This window comes from Cibotium barometz, chromosome 17 (assembly GCF_041138505.1).
Source record: "Cibotium barometz isolate CiBa-2024 chromosome 17, ASM4113850v1, whole genome shotgun sequence".
NCBI lineage: Eukaryota > Viridiplantae > Streptophyta > Polypodiopsida > Cyatheales > Cibotiaceae > Cibotium > Cibotium barometz.
In genome coordinates, this window is record NC_141062.1 from 45,779,497 (window position 1) to 45,806,183 (window position 26,687).

General features: G+C 39.9%; 3 protein-coding genes across 3 annotated transcripts; 2 read left to right on the forward strand and 1 right to left on the reverse strand.

The window, feature by feature from the left end:
* The first annotated feature begins 3,651 nt into the window (after nt 1-3,651).
* Nucleotides 3,652-4,357, forward strand: LOC147630067 (uncharacterized). The gene is made up of 2 exons (XM_086810913.1): nt 3,652-4,141; nt 4,225-4,357. The coding sequence occupies exons 1-2, from the start codon at nt 3,763-3,765 to the stop codon at nt 4,242-4,244; spliced, it is 399 nt and encodes a 132-aa protein (XP_086667039.1). The 5' UTR covers nt 3,652-3,762; the 3' UTR covers nt 4,245-4,357.
* Nucleotides 4,358-11,324: 6,967 nt separating this feature from the next.
* Nucleotides 11,325-12,181, reverse strand: LOC147630068 (uncharacterized). Its single transcript, XM_086810914.1, has 2 exons — nt 11,695-12,181; nt 11,325-11,590 (listed from the first exon to the last, which is right to left on the reverse strand). Exons 1-2 carry the CDS (start codon nt 12,080-12,082, stop codon nt 11,571-11,573), a joined length of 408 nt encoding a protein of 135 aa, XP_086667040.1. The 5' UTR covers nt 12,083-12,181; the 3' UTR covers nt 11,325-11,570.
* Nucleotides 12,182-23,727: 11,546 nt separating this feature from the next.
* On the forward strand, nt 23,728-26,336 carry LOC147630069 (uncharacterized). The gene is made up of 3 exons (XM_086811019.1): nt 23,728-23,838; nt 23,936-24,122; nt 25,798-26,336. Exons 1-3 carry the CDS (start codon nt 23,728-23,730, stop codon nt 26,334-26,336), a joined length of 837 nt encoding a protein of 278 aa, XP_086667145.1.
* The last annotated feature ends 351 nt before the right edge of the window (nt 26,337-26,687 follow it).

Sequence of the window (26,687 nt, forward strand, 5' to 3'; positions counted from 1 at the left end):
TTGTGGCACTTACATTATAGTCAAATGTGGTACTTACATTATAGTCAAATTGGGTCTTTGTGGCACTTACATTATAGTCAAATTGGGTCTTTGTGGCACTTACATTATAGTCAAATGTGGGTCTTTGTGGCACTTACATTATAGTCAAATGTGGTCTGATGATGCTGACCGAAATTTGCAAGAGTGAGGGTGGGGTCCACATATATACTCTTTTAAAGTTTGGTCACCATCGGACCACATTTGAATAGCAAACAAATAGACATCAAAAGATACAAATTACAATGAGAAAAAGTGAAACACCCATAATATAATAATAAAAATGCAAAGTACAACTCTCGATGATATCCTCAGTATCCTCTCTAGCTCTCAAAACATCTAATATGCTCTCGTGCTCATTTATATGAAGCCGCCAGAGAGGTGGAGCACCGCTTTTTGTGACTCTAAACTCAATCAAGGCAAAGCTTAATGGCAATCACAAGATGTAGGCCTCACGATCAACCTCATATTGCTAGAACTGAATGTACCTCCCATGCCTACGAGCCCACTGAAAATAGTAACCTACCACACGACCATACTATCTACATCAAACCAAACCCCATCACCATCCATGGCATCCTCGTTTTGAGAGTGCACTTCGACATAGAGCATCTCAACAAATATTAGTCCACCTGCTCCTCATTGCCATCAGGAGCAATGATAGCAAAGAACATCCATGGTCAATAAATTTGTAAGCTCATCATAGTCAACTACAAACATGGCGCTAGCATCAAGTGTCATAGATACAACATGCATAGGATGCTGATGTGTAATCACTCGCTTAGTCCAAGGATCAACCCATGCAGACATGACAATCACATGCAAATCATCGTGTGAAGATAGTGGGGTTGATGCGAGAGGTTCTTCGAATGGAGTGAAAGCCCAAAGTGCTTAGAACTGCTTGGCAATCGAATGCCACCGAGTGATCGATAGTGCTGCCATCAACACACCAATAATGTCTCCTAACCATTCTCACATCACGTGTGGGATATGAAGAAGTCGCACTGCCACTCAAGTGCCTCTCATACACTACTCCACCACCTGCTATGCATCTCTAAACCTCTCTGCATCATCCTGAAGTTGGTGACATTGTAAAGCATTCTTCACGCACACACTAGCACCGTCATGCTACCCCTTCCCATGGCCAGTCTTAAAAAAGCTCCAAATGACCTATCCGTCACCAGTCTCCGAAGTGCCACCTATAAAGCTAATAGAACTGCCTCAAAGACTTGAACTGACCACCACAACCATCAGACCAAATCCACCACTTATGAGATGTGACTGCATGATCTATCATAAATGCATCATGAAGGGAGAAACAATGTTATACAAAATGTGTATCATGTGAGTGATCACTAATGTAAAAATGGTACTCCCTGATAATGATACGAGCCTCGGGGGTGCTGGCAACTCCATCCAAGTGTATCTCTGCGTGTTGATAGCTAGTATGCACCAAAATAGCCACCTAAAGTGCTCTAAGTGCTTAAGATGATAGATGATGGGTAAAATAAGATGCATTTTTTGATACTATTACAACTCTTAAATTTATTAAAGTACAAAGTGGTAAGGGCATTAGAACTAAAATAAAAAAGATAGTAACATTTTAAGAGCATATTGTCCACCTATCCAAATGTGGGATAGAATGAATTTATACCCACAAAAATGAGGCATTAGAAATTTCCAATTTTTATCATAGTATAATTCTCAGGGCCCAACAAAGTTTGTGGCTTTTGATTAGAAGACTTTAAAGTGAAATCTCAATGTGGGTAACTAGGTGCAATTAGCCATTAAGTGTGGAAAAACTCCCTGCTTTATAAAAGGCTTCCACCGCCACCAAACAAAACTAGGCACCCTTATTTTACAACCACCCTAGTAATGTCCCTTAAAATACAAGTGAATGCTTGCAAAAGTGTGTACAAAATAAAAATGTTAGGTGATTGTAAAATTTTGAGAATCTACCTTAAAAATAATAAAGAAAGATCTTCACAATTTCAAATATTAGGTATATTGAAAACCTTGATTGATAACAAATAGGAAAAACATAGTTTTTATCTGATATGAAAAGTGTGTAAAAGGTTTTCAAATTCTATAACATTTGGAAATTTGTTTATACTTAGGTCTAAGACTAAATTATAGGGGCTGGAGAGTTGGGCCTACGGGTATCCAACCACTAGCTCATCACCTAGTGTCCAAATGGCCACATCTAGAAATTAATTCCTTGGACCTTGACCTAAATGTGGATTGATTATGCCATGAAATTAATATTATAAACTTGTTCATTTTCTCTCCCTTCTCCTTCTTCTTCTCTATATTATCTTAAGGAAGAGTCACAAAGCTGCCACATGGCAAGAATTTGGAGGTTCGGGAAGGGGAGGAGGAGGTTTGAGGAGGTTTGGGTAGAACTTGATTTTGGAAGCCTCAAAAGACGTGCGAAGCACAAGTTCCCAACTAGTCTTTCACTAAATAAGCTATTGTGCCTACTTTATTATGGTGTGACATGAGTATTACGAGTTTATTTTCTCTCCCTCTTCCTTCCTTCTTCTTCCACTTTGAGTGCTATTGTGCTTACTTAGATTGGATCTCCATTGATTCCAAATTAAGAATTGGGAAGAGATGATGAGGTAGAGTAATCTCTCTCTCTCTCTCTCTCTCTCTCTCTCTCTCTCTCTCTCTCTCTCTCTCTCTCTCTCTCTCTCTCTCTCTCTCTTGGTGGGCATCTTCTCTTGTCTTTTTGTTGGGTGTATATATGTAGGTTTCAAGTCTCCATGTCTCTTTTGGTAGAGAAGGTCATGTCACCAACCTCTTTCTCATTCTCTCTCCCTCTTTCTTGGCCACATACATCTTGCAGGTTTACATAACTTATGTATAAAGGTATGTGGGGTGTACATCCTTCGTCTTCCTTCCCTTTTTGCTTCTTCTAATACCTTTTCCTGCCCTTGTATAATTCCTCCCTACTGTTTTTATGATCTTTCTCCTTGTCCAGGCATTGTTAAAATTTTCATCATTTTGATTGTCCTCATGATTTATTTTGTGGTAGTGAAAGCCTTTTTGAGGTATATATGTGCACCTGCATGTGTGTAAGAAGGTGTGTAGTGAATAAATAGAGGGTTACAAGATGAACTTTTTTATCCCTTCCAAACTTCTTGGCAAAGTGCATAATCCAAGCACAGAGAAAAGAAGCAGAGTGCCTAATCCGAGCAGAGAGAAAAGAAGCAAAGTGCCTAATCCTAGCATAGAGAAAAGAAGCATAGGCATTCTAATTCCAATGCAAGTGCTTGAATGTTTGGAAGGCATTGGAAGGTTTTCAAAATTGTTATTTTTCTTTTATAAAAATCGATTTATGTCAAAAACTGGCAATCTTGGATGTGGAAGGTGTAGGTGGTTAACCGTCTGGGCCCTAATACGGCTGAGGACATTCACGTGTGTACAAGCGTAAGGACATGGGCGAGGCTTTGAGACCACAAGCCACGAATCGTGCGCAGCAAACAAGAGGCGTAAAACACATCGGGAGCTGCGAAGGCTGAGCGAGAGACGCCAGAAGACTCACGGGTCTTCGAAGCCCTTTCCTTCCCCGACAGCAGATTCAAAGGAAACGTTGTGGACCTCGTTCCTCTATAAATTGAGACGGCAAGAACCAGCTGAGCAGCTCTCTCTCACACACACACACACGCACACGCACGCACGCTCGCACGCTCGCAGCCCCCTTCGCTTAGGCTTGCAAAACTCATGGCTTCGCACTTCAACATGCTGCCCACCATATCCACCACCCACTTGCTCTTCTTAATGATTGGCTTCGCCCTGGCGCGCGGCTCGGGCGCTGTCGCCGGCAATCCGGGCAGCAGCTCCGTCGCCAACTCCACCTCTTGCAGCAATAGCAGCGCCATCATAAGCAGCTGCGAGACGTACGTGATGGGCGTGGCTCCCCCGCCGATGAGCAGCGGAAGCAATGCTTGCTGCAGCGCCCTGAGAACCACACCGCTTTCCTGCATCTGCAGCGGCTCTTCGTCGCTGCCCACGTACATCATGCAGCTCATCAACCAGAAAGCCGTCAAGAACGTCATGCAGACCTGTGGCTTGCAAATCCCGGCTGGAACCACCTGCGGAGGTACTCTCAACTGTCTCGTCCTTCTTCAACACGCACACGAATCGTTCCGCTAGTAATATTCTAACATGTGGTCTTGTTTGCAGGCGTCAAATGGGGGAACTGAGAAGGTCTCTTACGCACCGTTTAACATTCGAACCAACTAATCACTTTTCTACACGTAATCCGTGTGGTTTCTAAGCCCAATCCGATTTGCTTGTAATCGGACAACCTTTATTTTGCAACACAGTCTTCATAGCAGTGTTCAAATACTTCTTACTTCTGATGCACTTCTAATTGCTTGTATACACCTGGGATATCACTTTTCTTGGCGAAATTCATCTTTTATATGGGACTCAGGATGAAATGCGAGAACTAGTATGCCTTGTTGAATAGGAAGTGGGATTCAGTTTGATGTAATTTTGGTCTACCAAGTTGTTAGGCTGTCAGGATAGACTATTTGTAAAAGACTGTTAATATTTATAATATAAAAAAGAGGAAAGTGATGGCATGTAATTCAAGTACCCTCTTTCACATTTTTTTAAAGGAAAGAAAACTCTACATATAAATCTCTCTGGAATGGCTCTCTAAATCATAGTATTATCAAAACATGAAAATTTGAAGAAATTATGTGCTTATATTAGGTGGTATTTTTGGTCAGATAATTTGTATCACCACACAAGAATTTAGTTTTGTAGTTTGTATGGTTGGGGGGGGGAGGAGGGGGGTTACTATACATGCTACGTAAAGTTCAATCATTTGACTTTTAGATTCTCTCCATGAGGATTGTATTATATATCCAAGGGGTTTATAGATGTGGAAGGGAAAACCGAATCGTGTCCATAGATCTTGTGTGCGTGGGGAGATGAACAACAAAGACTCCACCATCCCACAAGTTTGTGTGGGTGTGTTGGATATCATTGCTCCACCCATATATTATATTGTCCAAGCACCAGAGCTCATGTTTGTACTGCCCCTATATTATGAGGAATAACTCATATTTGTACGGCCCCCATTATGAGGTGTAGCCATGGTTGAGCAGCTCGGGCACCCAACATCCTCGTATTCACAATATGGGAACTAGTGGCCTAGGAGACCAAATGGTTTAGAGATGGCTTGGATTAGATTTGGCATACTGCCAATTGCATCAACAAATAATACCATAACAATCAAAGACCCGAGTCTTCTCTCCACATTGCAACAAATAATATATAATAATTAAAGAGCCAAAACGTGATACTCTTCTTAGTGCCAAAGACCTATCCATACTAAGGGTGTTGTACCCTAATAACCATCAAGATGAATTTTAGACTACTATTTTTCAGAGCAGGTATAATATCTTTGATTTCTTTGTGATGTAATAGATAGCTTTTGACCATTGTATTAAGATAAAATTTTATTGCACTTTAGGTGGCTATTTTGGTGTATATCAACTATCATTATGGGCAAATCCTTAGAGCGAGCGAGTGATAACACCAAAAAAGCATCCAATGTATGTTGTACATCTATGGAACATGATGATGGTGCCGTGTTTGCAGTTAACTATGATGAGCTAGTAGATTTATTGACCATGGATATGTCTTTGCTGTCATTTTCCACCGATGGCAATAAAAAGCAAGTGGACTACTATTTGTTGAGATGCTCTATGCCGAAGAGCATGGTCAACAAGTATGCCATGGATAGTCATAGTTTGATGCACATAGCATGTGGTAGACTACTATTTTCAACAAAACAGGAACAGGAGGAGAGAGATACATTACATTTAATCCTAGCATTGCAAGGTTGATCACAACTATATTTTTAAGATTTTGCTTGATTGAGTTTAGAGCCACAAAAGTGGCTCTTGACCTCTCTCGCGGCTTCATGGGCTTCATGCAGACGAGTATGAGAGGATATTGGATGTTTTGAGAGCCACAAATGGTGTTGATGATTAGTTTACTATTTTTTATTGTTGCATCTTTTGGTCGTTATGTAGTTGGTGGCACTTTGGCCTGCACATTGCAACCAAATGAGCTAGGATGACAAAACTTTCGAAGAGTGAGGGTGAGATCTACATATACACACTTGAAAAGTTTAGTCTCACCATTGGAGCACTTTTGGTTAGAATGTGCATGCCAGATGCCTAATGTTCAATGTGTCATGGCATTAGAGAACCCCCTCAAAATTGGACCTTTAGTCCTTACATTCTAACCAAATGAGCTCCTATGGTAACTAGATTTTACAAGAGTGAGCATGGGGTCCGCAAAGTTTTGTCACCATTGGAGCACCTTCAGTTGGAATGTGCATGCAAGATGCCTAATTTTCAATGTGTCGTGGCCTTAGAGAGCCCTCTCGAAATTAGACCTTTAGTCCTTACATTCTAATTATATATAACCAAACGAGCTCCTATGGTAACTAGACTTTGTAAGAGTGAGCATGGGGTCCCAAAGTTTTGTCACCATCGAAATACCTTTAGTTGGAATGTGCATGCAAGATGCCTAATTTTTAATGTGTAATGGCCTTAGAGACCCCCTCAAAATTGGGCCTTTGGCCATCCGCAAATTCCAACCAAATGAGCTTGGATGGTGACCAAAATTTACAAGAGTGATGATGAAGTCTATATATACATACTTGCAAAGTTTGGTCACCATTGGAGCACATTTTGTTGGAATGTGCATGCCAAACACCTGATTTTTAATGTGTTGTGGCCATAAAGAGCCCCCTATAACTTGCTCTATGATACCCTCATTTGCTAGTGCTACCACCCATTAATTGGGACCTCAACAAGGCTAGTTAGCACAGCTAGGAAAAGAATCAGTTTTCCCACCACCTAGCGTGCCCTCTCAGCCTCTGCCTCTCATGCTCATTTTGCACCTGGATTTGCCTTTGTACCCATAATGTAAAGTATGTCCTCATCTGTGCCTCCCACTTTACTCAGTGAGCTCATGTGTGCTGCCATAATGTGGTTTGCATCTATCTCTATATATGTGCCACTAGGACCTGCACCACCAACTTACTCGAGAGTCGTGTGCCTGCTCTCCTTTAGTACTACTAAAAATTAGCTAATCCTCAACCTCCGTGGGCTCCTCAAAGCCTAGTGAAATATCTGCATGGCCCATCTCATAAGTCATCTGAGTAATGTGTGAGACTAGCCGATTATCATGGCCCATCTCATAAGTCATCTGAGTAATGTGTGAGACTAGCCGATTATCATGAGCGGTGAGATCAATCTCAGTTGGGTAGAGATCATTGATGCCAAGCACACGATAGGTGGTCAAGTCGACATCATATCTACAAGGAGGGCATCTCGCCTATTGTACCATCTATAGTATGATACAACCCTCTTCTCTACTTTTGCCTTCTTTTGTATGCTAATGAATCTTGCCAAGCACACGATAGGTGGTCAAGTCGACATCATATCTACAAGGAGGGCATCTCGCCTATCGTACCATCTATCGTATGATACAACCCTCTTCTCTACTTTTGCCTTCTTTTGTATGCTAATGAATCTTGCTTACTTAATGGATGCATATGCTAAATAGGTTTGTTTGTAGGTTTCCCTCTTTCATTAGATTCTTCATCCCCTGCCTTTTATGAGCGAGAACCACTATGAAGATGAATCTCTTTTTACCTCCATCTATAGTCTAATGTGTTGGGGGGCAACGGGCTCACTATGCCTCTTCTCTATAGTAACTAGAAAGACAACGAAATGAAAAGAGATCAGTTTATGTAGTTTAGACCAATTTTATAGCCTTAGCCACCTTTCACAAAAATTAATTCTTAAACACTTACATCAAGAATTAATATTGTAAGATCTACTTTTGATTAAATAATGAAAAACAACATGTGGTGTACTGAAACAAAACCAAATTTCTTAAGATTTAATGCATTCTACAAAATTTTATCCAAGGGCAAAGTGGGTGAAGGGCCAACAATTGGAGAGGGTTGATGGATATAGCAAGGCAAGCAAGGAATGAAGGAGTCCAAGAAGCATAAAACGTTTAATCTATACTATCTATTAATAGACTCTAAATTTTAGTGGTAGTATGAGGGACTGTAATCTCTCCTCTTCTTAGACTAGTTGTGTCGACTCTTGAGTTTCTTTCGAAACTTCCACCTGTGAGTAGGGAACGAAAGAAATCCGTGGCAATGGCTCGCACCTAGTAGGGATCAGCCACTATGGATCCATCTTGGCCTGGCAATATGTGGATACCATCCCTCCGCCTGTGTGGGCTTATGTAATTTTGAAGAAATCTCCACTCTAGTATGGTATTTGTACTCCACCCTCTTCTCCTTAATGGACCTAAGCCATGCAACCATAGGGCTAAAAGCTACAGCCATCTAGGCCTCAATCCATGGGCTATCCAGAGTACTCTCCTAAAGATGTAGGGAGGTAAGGCTCTGACAGATGCTCCTCTCCTACTCTCTGAAGATATCCAGTGTGCTCTATGTGGCCTCCTATAGCAAATTATTGATCTTTCCAAGGCCTGTGTTCAAAGTCTCTATAGAGCAGGCTGAAAATAGTGAGAAAATCTACTCTCTTGCCTCCATGGGTCCTCTAGGGGAGAGAATGATGGCAAGTACTTGATCGGAGAAAGTAGTACCTACCACCACAGGGTACCAACCATGACACCTGCACCACAAGCCTACTCATCCTTATTAAACCAGTCTAACTTGGAAAGGTTGGAGCATGTACTCCTTTTGTCATGGATCTCAAGAAGCACAGACTCCTAGGGCTGCGTCCGAACTCTGTAAATGCCAAGGGTCTTGTCCTCTAAAAGCTAGAATCAAATCCTCCGAGGGCAGACATGTCTAAAACTGTGATCGTGCCTCCTGTGAGTCTGTCCTTTGTCGTCTCTATGTTAAAATCACCACCCATGAACCAAAAGTTAGCTTGCGGAAGGGATTGATGGACGGTGCTTCAAAAAGCGGCTCTGCCTGCTGTGTAATGAGGAAGTGATATGACATGAGGAAGTGTCTCCAAAGAGGCTATACAGATGCAAAGAGAAGGAATCCCTGTCGTTCAAGCTAGAACCAAAACAGTGGTGGGGAGGGATTCCATAACTCTCTTCTGATAACTCCACCTATCACCAGGAGAAGGGAAACATATTCCTTCATGAGACCAAGAAAGAAAACTATAACAGGAAAGCCTAAGATGCCAAATATAGCCAGGCGTAGGATGTTGGGTTGAGTCGGGTTGTGCCACCTCGCAAAGAAATCATGGGCTGTACGCAGGGGTGGCCTCCGTCAGGGTTGACAGAGCATTTGCCATGAAATCCTTTATGAGGGGGAGAAGACCAATGGCAGTGACACCGTGCCACAAAAGGAAAAAGGAAACCTAACCCTTGCAGGTAGGGAACTGACAGAGGCGGGGCAGAAAGAAGTGTTCTAAAGGAGATGGCTAGATAGAGAAGGGACCGCATTAAGAGACTTTGTGAGATACTCAAGACTTTGTTTGATGCTTTTAACTTTTGCATACTCTTTACACATAACCTTAGTTTGCAATTAGTACCCTTTAGCATTAAAAGACTTTGTTAGATACTTATACTTTTGTATACTCTTTACATATAACCATGTCCATGGTGCTACAATAATTTGTCCTGCTAGATGCCTTGATATAAACTTGTGAACCTTTGAAGTGTTTTCATTTTGGTCTTTCTAGACTAAGAAAAGTGTACACTAATGTTCCATTTTTTTGCATGGCTCTAAATAGTACCTTTTATTTTCCTTCTCCGTGGGTCTTCAAATAGAAATTTATGAGATCTTTTGAAATGCCAATTTCTTCATGTATTATATATATATATATATATATAATTATTATTTTTTTCTTCTTAGAAAGAAACAAAACCTTCTTAGGTGGACCTCAAGCATAGAATCGCTATGAGGAAGTTCAACTAAGTCTACATTGTGTTTAAGTATAGTAATTCAAATTTTGGGATGTTTTGAGTTGAATATGCCATGATTCTTTAATTATTTTGATTACTATATATATGTATTATTTTTTTACACATTGGAGTATTTTCCCTTGTGTTGTAAAACTCCATACTCGTACACCTTTCATTACTTTGATAGCATGATCTCCATGCAAAGTGCTTTGTGTTATAACACATAAAGCCGTAAGGGAAATGTATACAATTTCTTCAAAACTATGTAATTTTAAAGACTTGAACATATTTCACTTCATCTCTCTCTCTCTCTCTCTCTCTCTCTCTCTCTCTCTCTCTCTCTCTCTCTCTCTCTCTCACACACACACACACACACACACACACACACACACACACACACAGATTGACTATGTGCAATGTTCAATAAAAATTCAAGTTTAATGTTAGGTAAGTGGTACATTTTGAGAATTGACCTTGGAAAATAAAGGTTTTCATGACTTGTAAATTTTAAGGTTATAAAATTGTTTGACCAATAATAAAAGAAATAAACGTTTTCTTTGTATCAAATTGGAAGGGTGTAAAAGGTTTTTTCAATTGGTAAATAATATTTATAATGTTTTATACTAGGGTCTAAGATTTAGGTATAGGGGCTTAAAGAGGCAATTGGTTAGTCTTCTAATGCCCACATAGAAAATGAAGATCTACTCACTCTAAGATTTAGGGGGGCCCAAAGAGGCAATTGGTTAGTCACTGTGGTTAGTTTGCTACTGTCCACATAGCCACATATATAAAATGAACGATCTACTCACTTGACAATGAATAAGGATTTATTATGGTGTGAAATAGGGATTATGAGCTTCTTGTTTAAATATTCATCATAATATCTCCTTTAACATTTAAATTTGCATGTTCAAAGCTTTTTAAAGGCATGATTTTTTAAATTTTGGTGTGATTACAAGCAAATCAAATTGGACTTAGAAACTATAGGGGGAGTACATGTACCACAGTAAGGAATTGTTACATTGTATACACGACAAGCATATACATTGTCATTACATCCTTGGTTGTTACATACTTGAGACACTTATCATGTGTTGATACAACATGTCTGCCCAAGCTCTGGATGAGAGAGTCTCCTAGTCCATCTTGTCCCCCACCCACACGAGATCTACAAACAATCCCCTCTTTTCCCCACTCTAGGTGTGCAAAACCCCTTGGATATACAATGCAATCTTCACGAAGAGAATCTAGAAATTTAAAATGACGTATTAAGTAGCACGATCCCCTCCTCTCTCACACGCAAAACGAACTAAATTATCAATGTTACAGAAAAGAGGAGTGTACACAAGGAATGCCATTATCTAAATATAACAAAAAATGTCACCAAATACAAGCAAGGAAGCTCTTCAATTTTTCTTGTTATGTATAATGTAGAGAGCCATTGTGTGAGTTTATTATGAAGGCTATGTTACAAAATAAAGGCTAATAAACATAGGGGTTACGTGTAGCAACTGTTTAATTTTAGTTGGAAACGATATAGTAAATGTCGTGGAAAATGATCTTAGCTTAAGGGACAGCGTCCAAGCTTCTCAGTTCCCCATTTTGACGCCTGCAAACAAGGCCACATGTTAGCATGTGCGTGTGCGTGTGCGTGTGCGTGTGCGTGTGCGAGTGCGAGTGCGTGTGCGAGAAGGACGAGATAGTTGAGAGTACCTCCGCAGGTGGTTCCAACCGGGATTTGCAAGCCACAGGTCTTCATGACGTTCTTGACGGCTTGCTGGTTGATGAGCTGCATGATGTACGTGGGCAGCGACGAAGAGCCGCTGCAGATGCAGGAGAGCGGTGTAGTTCTCAGGGCGCTGCAGCAAGCATTGCTCCCGCTGCTCATCGGCGGGGGAGCCACGCCCATCACGTACGTCTCGCAGCTGCTTATGACAGTCTTGATGGCGCTGCTATTGTCGCACGAGGAGGAGTTGGCGATGGAGCTGCCTGCAGGACTGCCGGCGACAGCGCCTGTGGCGGCCGCCAGGACAAGGCCAATCGTTAACAAGAGGAGGTGGGTGGTGGAGATTGTGAGCTGCATATTGAGGTGCGAAGCCATGAGTTTTGCAAGCCTAAGCGAAGGGGGCTGCGAGCGTGCGTGGGTGTGTGTGTGTGTGTGTGTGTGTGAGAGAGAGAGAGAGCTGCTCAGCTGGTTCTTGCCGTCTCAATTTATAGAGGAACGAGGTCCACAACGTTTCCTTTGAATCTGCTGTCGGGGAAGGAAAGGGCTTCGAAGACCCGTGAGTCTTCTGGCGTCTGTCTCTCAGCCTTCGCAGCCCCCGATGACTCCTACACCTCTTGTTTGCTCCGGACGATTCGTTGCTTGTGGTCGCAGACCCTCGGCCATGTGCAGAATCACGTGAATGAGCAGTGTTGCCGACTCCTCTGCAGGGAATAGGGCCCAGGATATGTCAAAATCAAAGTAGCCTACCACTGGCAGAAAGCTCTTTTTTTTTTTTTTTACAATCAACACAAAAACCTTCTACATCCAGATATCAAGTTTTTTACATCAATAAACACAATTAAAAGCTTTTTTTGTAATAAGAAGTTTGAAAACCTTCCACTGCAAAACCTTCAAAAACCTTTATTCATTCCAATTGGCTTTAGCCACAATGATGGCCCTCATATGGCTTCCAACTTGTGGACCTCGGTTCAAGTCTAGCAAGACACTCTAAGTTCAGTACCAACTCTCACATTAATTAACACCTTTGTACATTGCACACCTTGGACACATGCACGTGCACATGAACATGTGCACGTGTGCATAGACTTTCACTACCAAAAAGATTCACAAACTAATTCGTGACAATCAAAATCATGAAAAATATAACAATGCTTGGACACAACAAGAAAGTTTTTTTTTTAAATGGTATAGAAGGGTTTAACCATGATAGGAGAAGGAAGAAGAAGAGAAAAGGGAAGGAAGGCAAAGGATGTGCCTCATATATATAGGCGTGCATAATGCAAAACCTACAAGATGCTTGCGGCTAAGAAAGAGAGGGAGAGAATGAGAAAAAGGTTACGAAGGGAGATGGCGATTTCAAATTTTCATATATGCATTCAAGGGAAAGAGAGAAGATGCCCAACTCCTCTTAGCACAAAGTGTGGAGAGAGAGAGAGAGAGAGAGAGAGAGAGAGAGAGAGAGAGAGAGCTTGCTCTTGCCTTATCATCCCAAATCGATAGAGTTCTAGGAGAATTAGGCAATAGCTTAAAGTAAAAGAAGAAAAAGGAGGAGGAGGGAGATAAATAATGCTCATTTCACACTATAATAAGTCACTACAAGTGAATGACCCCATACCGATGTCTTAGACTTAGGATTTTTTTTCCTTTATCCTCTCTCGTCATCGATATCATCTTGGTATAAGCGTCAGTATAAGACCATCAGTATAAGCAAAGATAAAAGTGGGCATTGGTAAAAGCATCATAAAAAGTGTCACTATAAGTGTCAAAATAGCCATTGGATATAAGCATCGAAATCTGCTTATAGCGACGTGCTAAAATCGAAGCTTATAGCCACGGTTATTTCGATGTTTATACTGACTCTGTATATTAAAAACATTGGCGGAATGGGATAGAGTAGGGTTGTCAACTCTAATAGCCCTAGTCTATCCCATTTTGCCATTGGTACCATAATAGGTACTCAGATTTGAGAGAGACTGAAGAAAAGGTGTTCAAAAGCAAGATATACTTCTACACAAAAATATGATTATATTTATGTTACTGAGAGTACTATTTACATTGTTGTGTCACAAAAGATTAGAGCCAAGCTTTTATTAAAAAATATTCAGTCTATCTACTTGTCATCATTCCCACCATCGCCTCCTTCCCCTTCCTCATCATTTTGCAAGCCTCTTTTGAAATTCCCTACATAAATATAGGCAAACTATAAGTTACATGCTACGAAACGATAAGTTGCAAAATAAATTAGCAAACCATTATACTTACATAGTTGACAACGTAGGCCCAATTTTAATTGGATGCCCTTCTCACTCTAACTTCTCAAGCAATGCAGATGTTCGGTGCCAAGTCTAAGAATGATAGAGTGTCTCAAATAGTACCCTTTTTGGCAAAAAAAGAATGAGTACTTTAGAGGGTGAAAGTACTACGTTTTACTATACAAGGGTTTTTAAACGTGGGTCAAAGAGGGTATGAGTTATATACTCCATAACTTTTTTTGGTATGAATTTTTCATTAGGTGTAAGTGAATGGATCTTTTTTTGGTATATGTTTTTAATTAGGTGTAGGCGCACATTACGTGCCCACATTCGAAATTTTGGAAGATAGCTTTTAATTAGCCGTCTCTCCTAGTGTGCATGCCATAGCCAGTGCTTTCTAGTTTCCCTCTCTGTGCCTGAACCCGAGGACACCACAGCCACAGTGCCATAGCCACAGTGCTCTCTCTCTCTCTCTCTCTCTCTCTCTCTCTCTCTCTCTCTCTCTCTCTCTCTCTCTCTCTCCCTTCCTCTCTTGCTCTCTCTCTTCTGGTCACTGTGGCTATACCTATAATGGATTCATCTTCCCCTTTCAATCTAACCACCTGTAACAATAACAGAGATATTTTAGTTATGGATATGGATTCATTATCGATTATCAATTGGATCGCAATAAACAGTCATGAAGATATTGAACAGCTGGTTGATGGCTGCAACAACAGTGATGAAGGAATAGTTGCCAATGTCAGCACATCTAGATGCCAGTGGGTAATGCAAGTGCAAGATCCAGAGTCTCTGAGAGGAATCTACGACACCTAGCCTTGCAATTGGTTCAATATTTCCAACGCAGAACTCGTGGTTTGGATTTAGAAGCAAGGAGTGACATCCTTTCAAGGTTTTTACAGCACCCACACTTGAGAGAACTAACGACTACATCTTCCATTAATGAGGGTGTGTCTACGGTCATCGTCTCTCGGAAACCTTAGGCAATCTTTGACACATATCAAAGGAGGACAAAGCAACGACAAATTGACTACTAGAAGAGTAGCGCTTCATACTTGGGGGGGTCACTCATAAATATGTAATCGTAGCACATGGGTTCAACAGAGAGGGTTTTTCAAATCCCTTTTTTACACATTTTTTGCATACAAAAGGGTACCATTTAAAGGGGGTATTTACAAATTGAATAGAAAAAGGGTGTGTTTTATTCATAAAAATTTTACAGACAAGGGGTTTTTAAATTAGGCCTTGAACGCACATGTTATAGAGAGTTTACATATAGTGAACCCCCTGAGACTTCATATGATTGCAAGCTTGGAGAACACAGGAAATAAGAGGCACAGTGATAGGAAAATTGCAGGTGCTCTTGGCATTCATCCACGCAATATGAAGAAGCATAGAGTGGACATCCCACTACTCGACTTTTTGATGGGCGAATGGAGTGCGAAAACCTAGAAGTGATTGTTTGAGCCCATAAGTTGAGTGTGTCCTTCAGTTTTGGAAGTTCAACACTCGCGTGTCGTCCAACAAGAGAAGGATATATGCCGAAGGAGAGTCGGAGTGTGAAAATACGAAACCCACCCTTTGCATTTGCTGGAGATAACAAAGGTAATTTCTTTTCATGTTTTGGTATTGTGCATCTAGTATTAGATCTGTGCATTAGTGTTACTAGACAATAAGTATTAAATTGTACCTTCTTTATAGGACTATAATAGTATAGTACTATAGTACTATATTGCAGGCTATAATACTTCCCTATGCTCAATTTTGTCCCAAGAAATGTAGTCCAAGAACTATAGTGTGCTTTGTTATCCAAGTTATGTGTACTTTGTACTCCAAGAACTATGTTGTGCTAGGTTTTTTTCGATGTTTCTCTTACACAGTACTATACTATATTTTAGACTGCTACCTTTGCAGAGTATTATACTGTACTTTAATATGTTTCCACTGCACAGTACTGTCTCAAGTATCTATGTCCATGTACTATATTATGCTATGTTCTCTACCTTGTAGTGTACCTTATGCACAGTACTTAAATATAGTACTACAGTACTATAGTATTGTAATGTATAGTATTGTAGTACTACTATAGTGCAAAATGTTCCCTTTCCATAGTACAATCCCAAGGATTGTTGTCCATTTACTTCATTCTTCTATACATTCTAAAATTTTCTTTACCTTATGTATGGCTGATGAACATGTTATGTACGGTTCTATGTTGTGTAGCTAGACTTTAACATGTGGTTGTCGATTTTATGCAAAAGGAGTTTTTTGGGTGTTTCAAGAAGGAGCATTCTGAATGTGAAATTGAGCTTCGTGCTTTTCAAAAGTTGAAGCCATTCTTTGTTGTGAGGAAGCTTAAGGATCAACATGGTGTACAAAGAAACAAGTCTGTCTGCACTACTACAACAGTTTCAACATCATCGGAAGATCTTTATTGCACACAACTTTAGAGCTCACAACCAGTACAAAGAATGCATGGCAAACATCCTGGATGATGTAGTGGTCTCGGTCGTGGATTTTGCCAAGAATTACACCTTCAAGGTCCAGAATGAAATTTAATCCATGCATTGGCATAGTGAGCAATGTACAATATTTGTCCACATTTGGTATTGGCATTTGGTATTGGCACGAAGGAGGTGAAACAAAAAAGCAATCAGTGTTCTACATATCTGATGACAATATGAGATCCCTGCCCTCTCTGCACATCATCGAACTATGGAGAGCTAGCAGAGGAAGTAGCAACCTCATGCATAGGTCAGAGGACAAGAGACTAATTCCTTGGTTCTTCCAAAACCGAACCCGGAAAAAACTTCCCTTGCCCAGAAAGCATAGGCGATTCCTCCATGAAAAATCTTCTAACGAGTCAAGAGCCTTAACTATCCTTTGTATTCCGAGCGAACCCGCGGGTCACATGGCCGGATCAAGGAGGAACTTGCACTTGGTTCATAGAGACCAACACTTTTTTTTCCATCAAAAGAGGCACAACCGTTGATTCTTTTCCATAGAACAAGAATTATCCTATGACTTACTTCAACTATCGTAACTTGAGCAGAATTGAATTTTAATATAGGAATCCATCGATCCAGCCTAACCCATCCAATCCCAACTGCCCAACCACTGTATTGATAGGATCCATTATAAAAATTTGGTTGTGTTTTGTCCCGGGTACCAAGGAAAAGAGTTCCCATGCCCCCTAGCCGGTACTCAAGCAAAAATTAAATAGACTCACCACTTACACACCCAATATGAAATTGCCTTTTTCTTAGATTCAACTATTTCCAAAATAGCATTGCAATAAAACCACAGTGTTTCCATCATAGTCCTCAGTATTCCAATTCCAGGATCCAATTTCCAACTTTTCCACTTTCCAACCATAAAATCCAATTTCCAATCATTCCTTCTTTGGCGTACCTATGGCATCATTGGCAACCAGAACGCTCGCCACCTAGTCAGTCCCTCTAGGCTCACCTAGTACTTCACTCAGAGGCCTTTTCAAAATAGTTCCTAGCTCATAGTACACAGGAGTATAATCAAGTTCCTAGCTCATAGTACCTAGGAGTATAATCAAGATTTTTCCATAAAATCCATATGGACTCTGCGTTGAAGATCAGCTAGATCAACCAACAAGATCCATTTACCAAAAAGAGCCATGAACTCATCCGTTGAAGACCAGCAAGGCCAATCAACTAGATCCATGCCCATGTTCAGAAAACAACTCCAACTCATTTTCTTCCTCGACGCACGCATGGGTATCCTGGTCAGCACCCTCTAGGCTCCTTCACAGGTGACCTAGCGCTTCACTCATAGACTGCTTCCTTGGCCCCTCATCCATCGTACCGGAAGCTCACCATTTTAACCGAACCCAGGCTGGTCAAGACCTTGACCAACTTTGCCATGCAAGACGTTCTTCTTTGACTCTCTGTCAGCTATTGCAACATTTTTCACTTAGGTCCCCTCGACCTCATTCCATAAGACAGTCAAAATGCTTCCCCAGTATTCTTAACATAAAACAATCTTTAAAAAACAGGTTTCACATACAAATACAGTTTCCAAGCAAAATTCCCATCTTTCCACATCATTCCACGTCATTCCTCATCATTCCATATCATTCTATATCATTCTACGTCATTTCTCATTATTCCACATTTTTTCACATCAATTCACATCACATCAATCCACATCAATTCACATCATCCCACATCATTCCACATTAATTCACTTCATCTCACATCATTCCACATTCATTCACATCATCATACATCATTTCCACATTCATTCACATCATCCCACATCATTCCACATTAATTCACTTCATCTCACATCATTCCACATTCATTCACATCATCATACATCATTTCCACATTCATTCACATCATGTCCATATTCATTGATGTCATCCCACATCATTTCCACATCACTTCACATCAACCCACATCATTCTCCATCAATCCACATCACTTCACATCATTCTACACATTAATCCACATCAATCCACACATTCCACATCCTTCCGCACATCACTCTACATCATTTCACACATCACCCACATCAATCCACACATTCCACATCCTTCTACAGATCACTCTACATCATTTCACACATCACCCACATCAATTCCAATTTCTACAAACAAGATGGTATCTTTTCGCTTTGAGCGAATCAAGTTTGATTATCAACTTTCCTTGATCTAATTATCCTAATCTTTGTTCCCCAATCAACCAGGTTAAAAGTACAGTTACTCTACTTTTCATACTGACAGAACTTTCTAAGTCTTAGCCATTACTTGGCTCAGTTAACTTTTTCTCAACTCAATTCAGTTAAATCTAAATTTTCGTTCACTTTTGGATCCTCAATCTCCTTTCAAGAATTCCATATTCCTTTCCCAATGAATCTTGGAATAGTCAGTCACAAGTATTTACATTCCTCCAACTAAGCATGTTTCTGGTATTTTTCTAGGAATCCTTCTCCCGTTCAGAATATACTTAAGATTCTATTTTTTGAGAATCTAGACATATAATTCCAAAAGTTAAATATGTTCATGATTCCTCTTTCTGATTAAAATTTATCTATGTTTTCTCGATGCACCCCTATGAATATTTTCACATTCTTTTCTCTATTTTTTCAAAATAAAATATCATGAAAATCCCTCTTTTAGCATAAAGTATTTATGCACACATACTAATTCATTTTTATCTAAATGAATTATATTCATAATCCTTTCCATAATTCTCTATAAAAATTCACGCATAATCTTCTTTATTTTTTTGGTAAATGAATAATGCTCAAAAATCCACTCTTAGCATAAAATTTATTATGTGTAAATTCATTTTCTAATGATAAAAATTCTGCCATAGTTTTTCCACATTTTCTATGAAATGAGAATGCTTAAGATTACACTTTTAGCATAAAATTTAATTTATGCATAAACCTTCATTTTTAATGATAAAATTTTACCATAGCTTCTCCACATTTTCTATGAAATGAGAATGCTCAAAATTCTACTTTTAGAATAAAATTTATTATGCATAAACTTCATTTTCTAATGATAAAATTTTGCCATAACTTCCTCGCATTTTTTATGAATGAGAATGGTTAAATTTTTACTTTTAATATAAAGATTAGTTTATGCATAGACGTAAGCTTAAACATAAACATTATTTCATTTAAAAAATAACATAAATCAAGAAAGGCATGGTTTTAAGAGGAAACCCATAAAATAAAATGCTTCACATGAGGGAGGTTAGGAAGAAGATTAACATCAAAAAGAGAGAATAAACTTCATTTTAGGCTTACCCGTGGTTTGCTTGATTCGTTACCTTGCAAAAGTTGTGTAGCCCTCAAGAAAGAGGCTTGGCCACTAAGAGAAAAGGGTAATCTTCAAGAGAAGAAGAGGTTTAGTGAAGCACCAACAAGGCTTCACAATGGAGAGGCAAGGAAGAGGGATAAAGGAAATACACCAAATTGAAAATTACACTAGCATGTAAATATACTAAGATGAAAATAAAAAGGATTGGGGGTCTATTTATAGGTGAGGGAGGCCACCAACCAAGTCCAACTAGAATCTAGAAGCTTCCAGCTTTACTTTGATCCAATTTGGCATTAGGAATTTTTTGGACCCAAAAAGGGCCTCCTAAGGATTCCTAATTTTAAGGGATTAGAGCTTAAAAAGCTGGGCTTAAGGGAGACAAAGGCTATGATGACCCCTATTTTTTGCCTTGCCACATTAGCCATACCCCCTAGTTTCACTTTTTAAAGGGAATATTCTAATACTCTCTCTCTTACTTTTTGACTTTTCTCATACTTTCTCTCTTACTTTTTGAATTTTTTTATCTTCACTCTCTATAAATTGAATCTTTCTAGTCAGTTTGAAAGCTCCTTTCTCATTAACTCCCACCATATCTCCCTTCCACACATCAGCAAAACATTCTCGTATTTAGGTGGGTCCCAAAAAGTGAAAATTTTTTATTTTTTATTTTGTTACATTTTGAGGTGAAAAAACACCACCCAACCAATATGTATGATGAAAATAATTTTTTCTCTCCATAAAGCTTGTAATTCAAGGGTCACGTCAGAAGCCTGTCAGGAGCCAGTACATCCATAACTAACTGTCAGGTCCCCACAACCCCATAAACATAACTAACTGTCAGATCCCGAAATTGTGGGGACCCCAAAAATTATTATTTTTTAATTTTTCTCATAAATGTAATTTATTGATGAAAAACTCCATGTTAGTATATTTGTATATCAAAAATATCATTTTCTACTTAGAAAAATGGATTTGTGTTAAACTTGCAACAACAGCAAAGTTTTAACAGTCTCTCTCACTCACCTCTCTCTCTCTCTCTCTCTCTCTCTCTCTCTCTCTCTCTCTCTATGTGCTTTAGCTTCTTCCTCTGCTTAGCTATGGAGCCTTTGTAAGCTGTGTATATAGCCCCTTGTGAAGCTAGAAAACGGAAGGTTGATTTACACATTCATATTCCTGAAGAGTATAGCAGCTCTAAAAAAACCCATCCTACTGATGCACAATCTGTCCAAGCTCGTAGGATAGCTAAGGAGAAAAATGTAGATCTTTGGGTTGATAAGGCATCTCTATCCAGTTGACCCTCCATTAAGAGCAAACCCTCCTTTCTGCAATTTATCATCTTTTATGCAATTTGTTGGTGAAGGAGAGCTTGGCTTGTTAGGATACTGCAGAAGATTGACCTACAAGTGGAGCTTGGCAAACCCATATTCTCCAATCTCAATTGCAAGCATCACAATTTAGCCTTTTACAATGTCAAGAAGGACTTAAAACATCATCAGATAAAATGAAAGAGATCCAGAGAGAATGTGGAGAAGGATGCAAAGATTCAAAGGCTAGAGGAACTTATCAAACGACTCAAAGCAATGCCAAATGGTGTTCGTGAACGCAAAAAGACATTGACTGGTATAGAATCTCTTGCATTTAACATAAACTTTCATTATGCACTCAGTGATTTAAACAAAATAGTCATGATTTGTGTTCTGCCAGGAATTTTCTGCAAGAGGTGTGTGGTTCTAAATGAAGAGGGATGGAAGGATTTGGTCAAAGCCATTCTGAATACCAAGGATATTCTCTCAATTATTATTGACCCTCATCATCCTAAAATACGCCAAGCTGTTGTCAGCAATGTAGTGAGCGAGATTACCACCTCCATCGATTCTTCATTAATTCAACATGCTTGTGATGCGGCTGGAATCAGCATGAAAGGGTACCAAGCAAAACCATTATACTTACATAGTTGACAACGTGGGCCCAATTTTAATTGGATGCCCTTCTCACTCTAACTTCTCAAGCAATGAAGATGTTCCGTGCCGGGTCTAAGCATGATAGAGTGTCTCAAATAGTACCCTTTTTGGCAAAAAAAAGAATGAGTACTTTAGAGGGTGAAAGTACTACGTTTTACTATACAAGGGTTTTTAAACGTGGGTCAAAAAGGGTATGAGTTATATACTCCATAACTTTTTTTGGTATGAATTTTTAATTAGGGGTAAGTGAATGGATCTTTTTTTGGTGTAGGTGCACATTAGGTGCCCACATTCGAAATTTTGGAAGATAGCTTTTAATTAGCCGTCTCCCAGTGTGCGTGCCATAGCCAGTGCTTTCTGGTTTCCCTCTCTGTGCGCCTGAACCCAAGGACACCACAGCCACATGACTGCCATAGCCACAGTGCTCTCTCTCTCTCTCTCTCTCTCTCTCTCTCTCTCTCTCTCTCTCTCTCTCTCTCTCTCTCTCTCTCTCTCTCTCTCTCCTTCCGCTCTTGCTCTCTCTCTTCTAGTCACTGTGGCTATACCTTTAATGGATTCATCTTCCCCTTTCAATCTAACCACCCCTGTAACAATAACAGAGATATTTTAGTTATGGATATGGATTCATGATCGATTATCAATTGGATCGCAATAAACAGTCATGAAGATATTGAACAGCTGGTTGATGTGGCTGCAACAACAGTGTGATGAAGGAATAGTTGCCAATGTCAGCACATCTGAGACCCTTTAAATGCCAGTGGGTAATGCAAGTGCAAGATCTAGAGTCTCTTAGAGGAATCTATGACACCTAGCCTTGCAATTGGTTCAATATTTCCAACGCAGAACTCGTGGTTTGGATTTAGAAGCAAGGAGTGACATCCTTGCAAGGTTTTTAGAGCACCCACACTTGAGAGAACTAACGACTACATCTTCCATTAATGAGGGTGTGTCTGCGGTCATCGTCGGAAACCTTAGGCAATCTTTGACACATATCAAAGGAGGAAAGAGAAAAGACAAATTGACTACTAGAAGAGTAGCGCTTCATACTCGGGGGGGGGGGGGGGGGGGTCACTCATAATATGTAATCGTAGCACATGGGTTCAACAGAGAGGATTTTTTAAATCCCTTTTTTACACATTTTTTGCATACAAAAGGGTACCATTTAAAGGGGGTATTTACAAATTGAATAGAAAAAGGGTGTGTTTTATTCATGAAAAATTTACAGATAAGGGGTTTTTTAATTAGGCCTTGAATACACATGTTATAGAGAGTTTACATATAGTGAACCCCCTGAGACTTCATATGATTGCAAGCTTGGAGAACACAGGAAATAAGAGGCACAGTGATAGGAAAATTGCAGGTGCTCTTGGTGTTCATCCACGCAATATAAAGAAGCATAGAGTGGACATCCACGCAATATAAAGAAGCATAGAGTGGACATCCATGACTCGACATTTTGATGGGCTAATGGAGTGCGAAAACCTAGAAGTGATTGTCTGGGCCCAGAAGTTGAGTGTGTCCTTCAGTTTTGGAAGTTCAACACTCGCGTGTCGCCCAACAAGAAGGATATATGCCGAAGGAGAGTCGGAGTGTGAAAATACGAAACCCACCCTGGAGATGACAAAGGTAATTTCTTTTCAAGTTTTGGTATTGTGCATCTAGTATTAGATCTGTGCATTAGTGTTATTAGACAACAAGTACTAAACTGTACCTTCTTTACAGGACTATAACAGTATAGTACTATAGTACTATATTACAGGCTATAATACGTCCCTATGCTCAATTTTGTCCCAAGAAATGTAGTCCAAGAACTATAGTGTGCTTTGTTATCCAAGTTATGTGTACTTTTTGTACTCCAAGAACTATGTTATGCTAGGTTTTTTTCGATGTTTCTATGCGAAGGTCACTCCTATTATCACGGCCATGAGACAGAGGTTGCAAGCAGCTGAGATGGAGTTGCAGGCTCTATTGCAAAGCAATGATGTGGATGCCCGATGAAAGATGGAGCTTGAAGTCAGAATAGAGACAACCAAAGACACCATAGAGGCTATGGGGTTTCCTCTTCGTGAAGATGACCCCATAGATAGTGACATAGACATAACCTGTAAATTGGTAAGTGTCCGTAAGTTTCATCTCTGCACTTTATGTTTGGTACATGTGCTCAGGTAACTCATGTACTTACCATGCTCTTTTTGTCTTGGTTTTGTAGGTTGAGGTGGAAATTGCAAAATCCAAGGTGCAGAACTCTGAAAGCCAACTTGAACTTCTGATGCACATGCAGTCCAAGCTGCAGGGCTCATTTCTCCAAACTGCCCTAACTAATCTAGCCCTTGCTAGTTTTATGAAGGATAGAGAGGTGCAAGACAGCATCGGAACAAACTTGTGCACTGGCTGTGGTCTGCCCCTTGAGGTCAAACCATTCCTTGCAATGGTCAAGCTCCCTTGTGAGCATAATTATCACCTTCTGTGTTTTGCTGCTACATGCTCCCTTGGGACCGTATGTAGGGCTCCCTTCTGCAAAAAAAGCATACCTACCGCATGGTTATGCAATCTTGCAACACAACGACATCCAACCACACCAGAGATTGGTAAGAAACCATACTTGAATGTATGCTTGCTAGCTAGCATACAGGACATACAGTCTGCAAGCTTGATCATATTGGGAATAAAAGGTGTGCTAGTTAGCATAATGAATATGCTAATTAGCATGCCAGGTATGCTAGTTATCATACTAGATATGCTAGTTAGCATATACAGTATGATAGTTAGCATATTGCATATGCTAATTAACATATCCAGTATACTAGTTAGCATACTAGATATGCTAGTAGGATGCTAACTAGCATATACCGTATATGCTATTTAGCATACCCTGCATGCTAACTAGCATCCTCGTTAGCATACTCTGTATGCTAACTAGCATCCTAGTAAGCATACCCTGTATACTAACTAGCATAGCATATATGCTAGTTAGCATATCCAATACGCTAACAAGCATACCGGATATGCTAATTAGCATATCAAGTAGGCCTACTAGCATATCCAGTATGCTAACTAGCATACGGGATATGTTAACTAGCATGCTAACTAGCATACCGGATATGCTAAAAAGCGTATCCAGAATGCTAATAAACACAACGGATATGCTAGTTAGGATACTGGATATGCTAATTAGCCTAACCAATATGCTAACTAGCACACTGGATATGCTAGTTGGATGAGTGGATGCTAATTAGCATATCCAATATGCTAGTAAGCATATTGGGTATGCTTATTAGCATACCAGAGTTAGCATTTTGAATGCTAATTAGCATATCCAGTATGCTAGTTAGCATATTGGATTGCTATCTGAAATGCTAATTAGCATACAGGATATGCTAATTAGCATATCCTGTATGCTAACTAGCATACTGGTTATGCTAATTAGCATACTGAATATGCTAGTTAGCATACTTGATATGCTATTAAGCATGTTGGATATGCTAATTATCAATTTTTATATGCTAGTAAGCATTTTGGAGCATATTGGATTAGCTTAGAGGTTATAAGGCCTACTAGTTAGCATACTAGGTATGCTAGTTAGCATATTGGATATGCTTATTAGCATACCGGATATGCTAGCTGGAATGATAGTTAGCATACAAGATATACTAATTAGCATATCCAGTATGCTGGTTAGTATACTGGATATGCTAATTAGCATATCCTGTATGCTAACTAGCATACTGGATATGCTAATTAGCATACTTGATATGCTATTAAGCATGTTGGATATGCTAATTAGCATATACTGTGCTCTAGTAAGCACATAGAAGCTTTTGGGTACACTTGAATTGCTTAGAGATTATAAGGTTTATTAGTTAGCATACCTGGTATGCTTGTTAGCATACCTGGTATGCTTGTTAGCATACTTGATATTCTAGTTAGCATATATGATTATGCTAGCTAGCATACACGGGAATGCTAATTAGCATACTTGCCTAGCTGCACACATAGTTAGCATATGAAACATACTATGTAGCATACATGACATGCTTATAAAGGGTGTAATCAAAGATTTTTTTGTTGCAGGCCTCTCAAAGCCCCTACATGATGTGGGCAGTGTGCATGACACCAAAGGTAAGGGAAAGGCTGCAACTGAGAACCCTTCGACTGAGAAGGGTGGTGAGCTAGATACAATGAATGAAGGAGTAGATGCGGGATCCCAGCAAATGCAAAGTGCAAGCATGAAAACAACAGAGGAAGGCGGTGACGTGAGCAGTAAATCAAAAGAAGATGATTTTTTTGTCATGGTTCCTCATGCGCGTGCCATGCCTGCTGCTGCAACTGACACAGTAAAAACTTCTCAGCAGACAATGGCTAGTGCCAGTGCATCAGGGAAAACATTGAAGACTAACAGCATAGAGGACCCGCAGGAAGTTGGTGATAACAGCCCTCTCGAGGGTTTTTTGCGAAAGGCTAAGGCAAAGAGAAAAGTGGGCCCGGAAGAGGTACTTGAAGAAACTGCAAGCAACGGCTATGGTTCCCCAAAGAAGATGGAGGACAATGCTGAAAGCACCAAAGGTGAAAAGAAAGCCACCCGCTCAAGAGCTTGCAAAAAACTATGTTAGACCTTTCCTTTTTTGCCCAGATTCTGTACTGTAAGCAGGCAACTGTCACTGTTCAGTTGTTTAGCCTTTACTTAGTGTTCCCATATCTATGCGCTTCACTCTTATGGCTATGCCATTTTGAAAACCTAATGCCTCTTGTGGCTGTCATGTAATTTTTTTTATTTTCTCGGTGAAAATGTCTTTGTGTAATATAATGTTGAGCAGGAGTCCATTATAATTTTCTGCCAATCTATGAACTTCTTCACTTCGTATCGCTGTTTCTTTGCAGAGGAAGAGAAACTGGCATTAATTGCCTTGCTTGATGTAAATGCGGCCATGCAATGGCAGAAATTACGGAAATGGCGAGTCCGC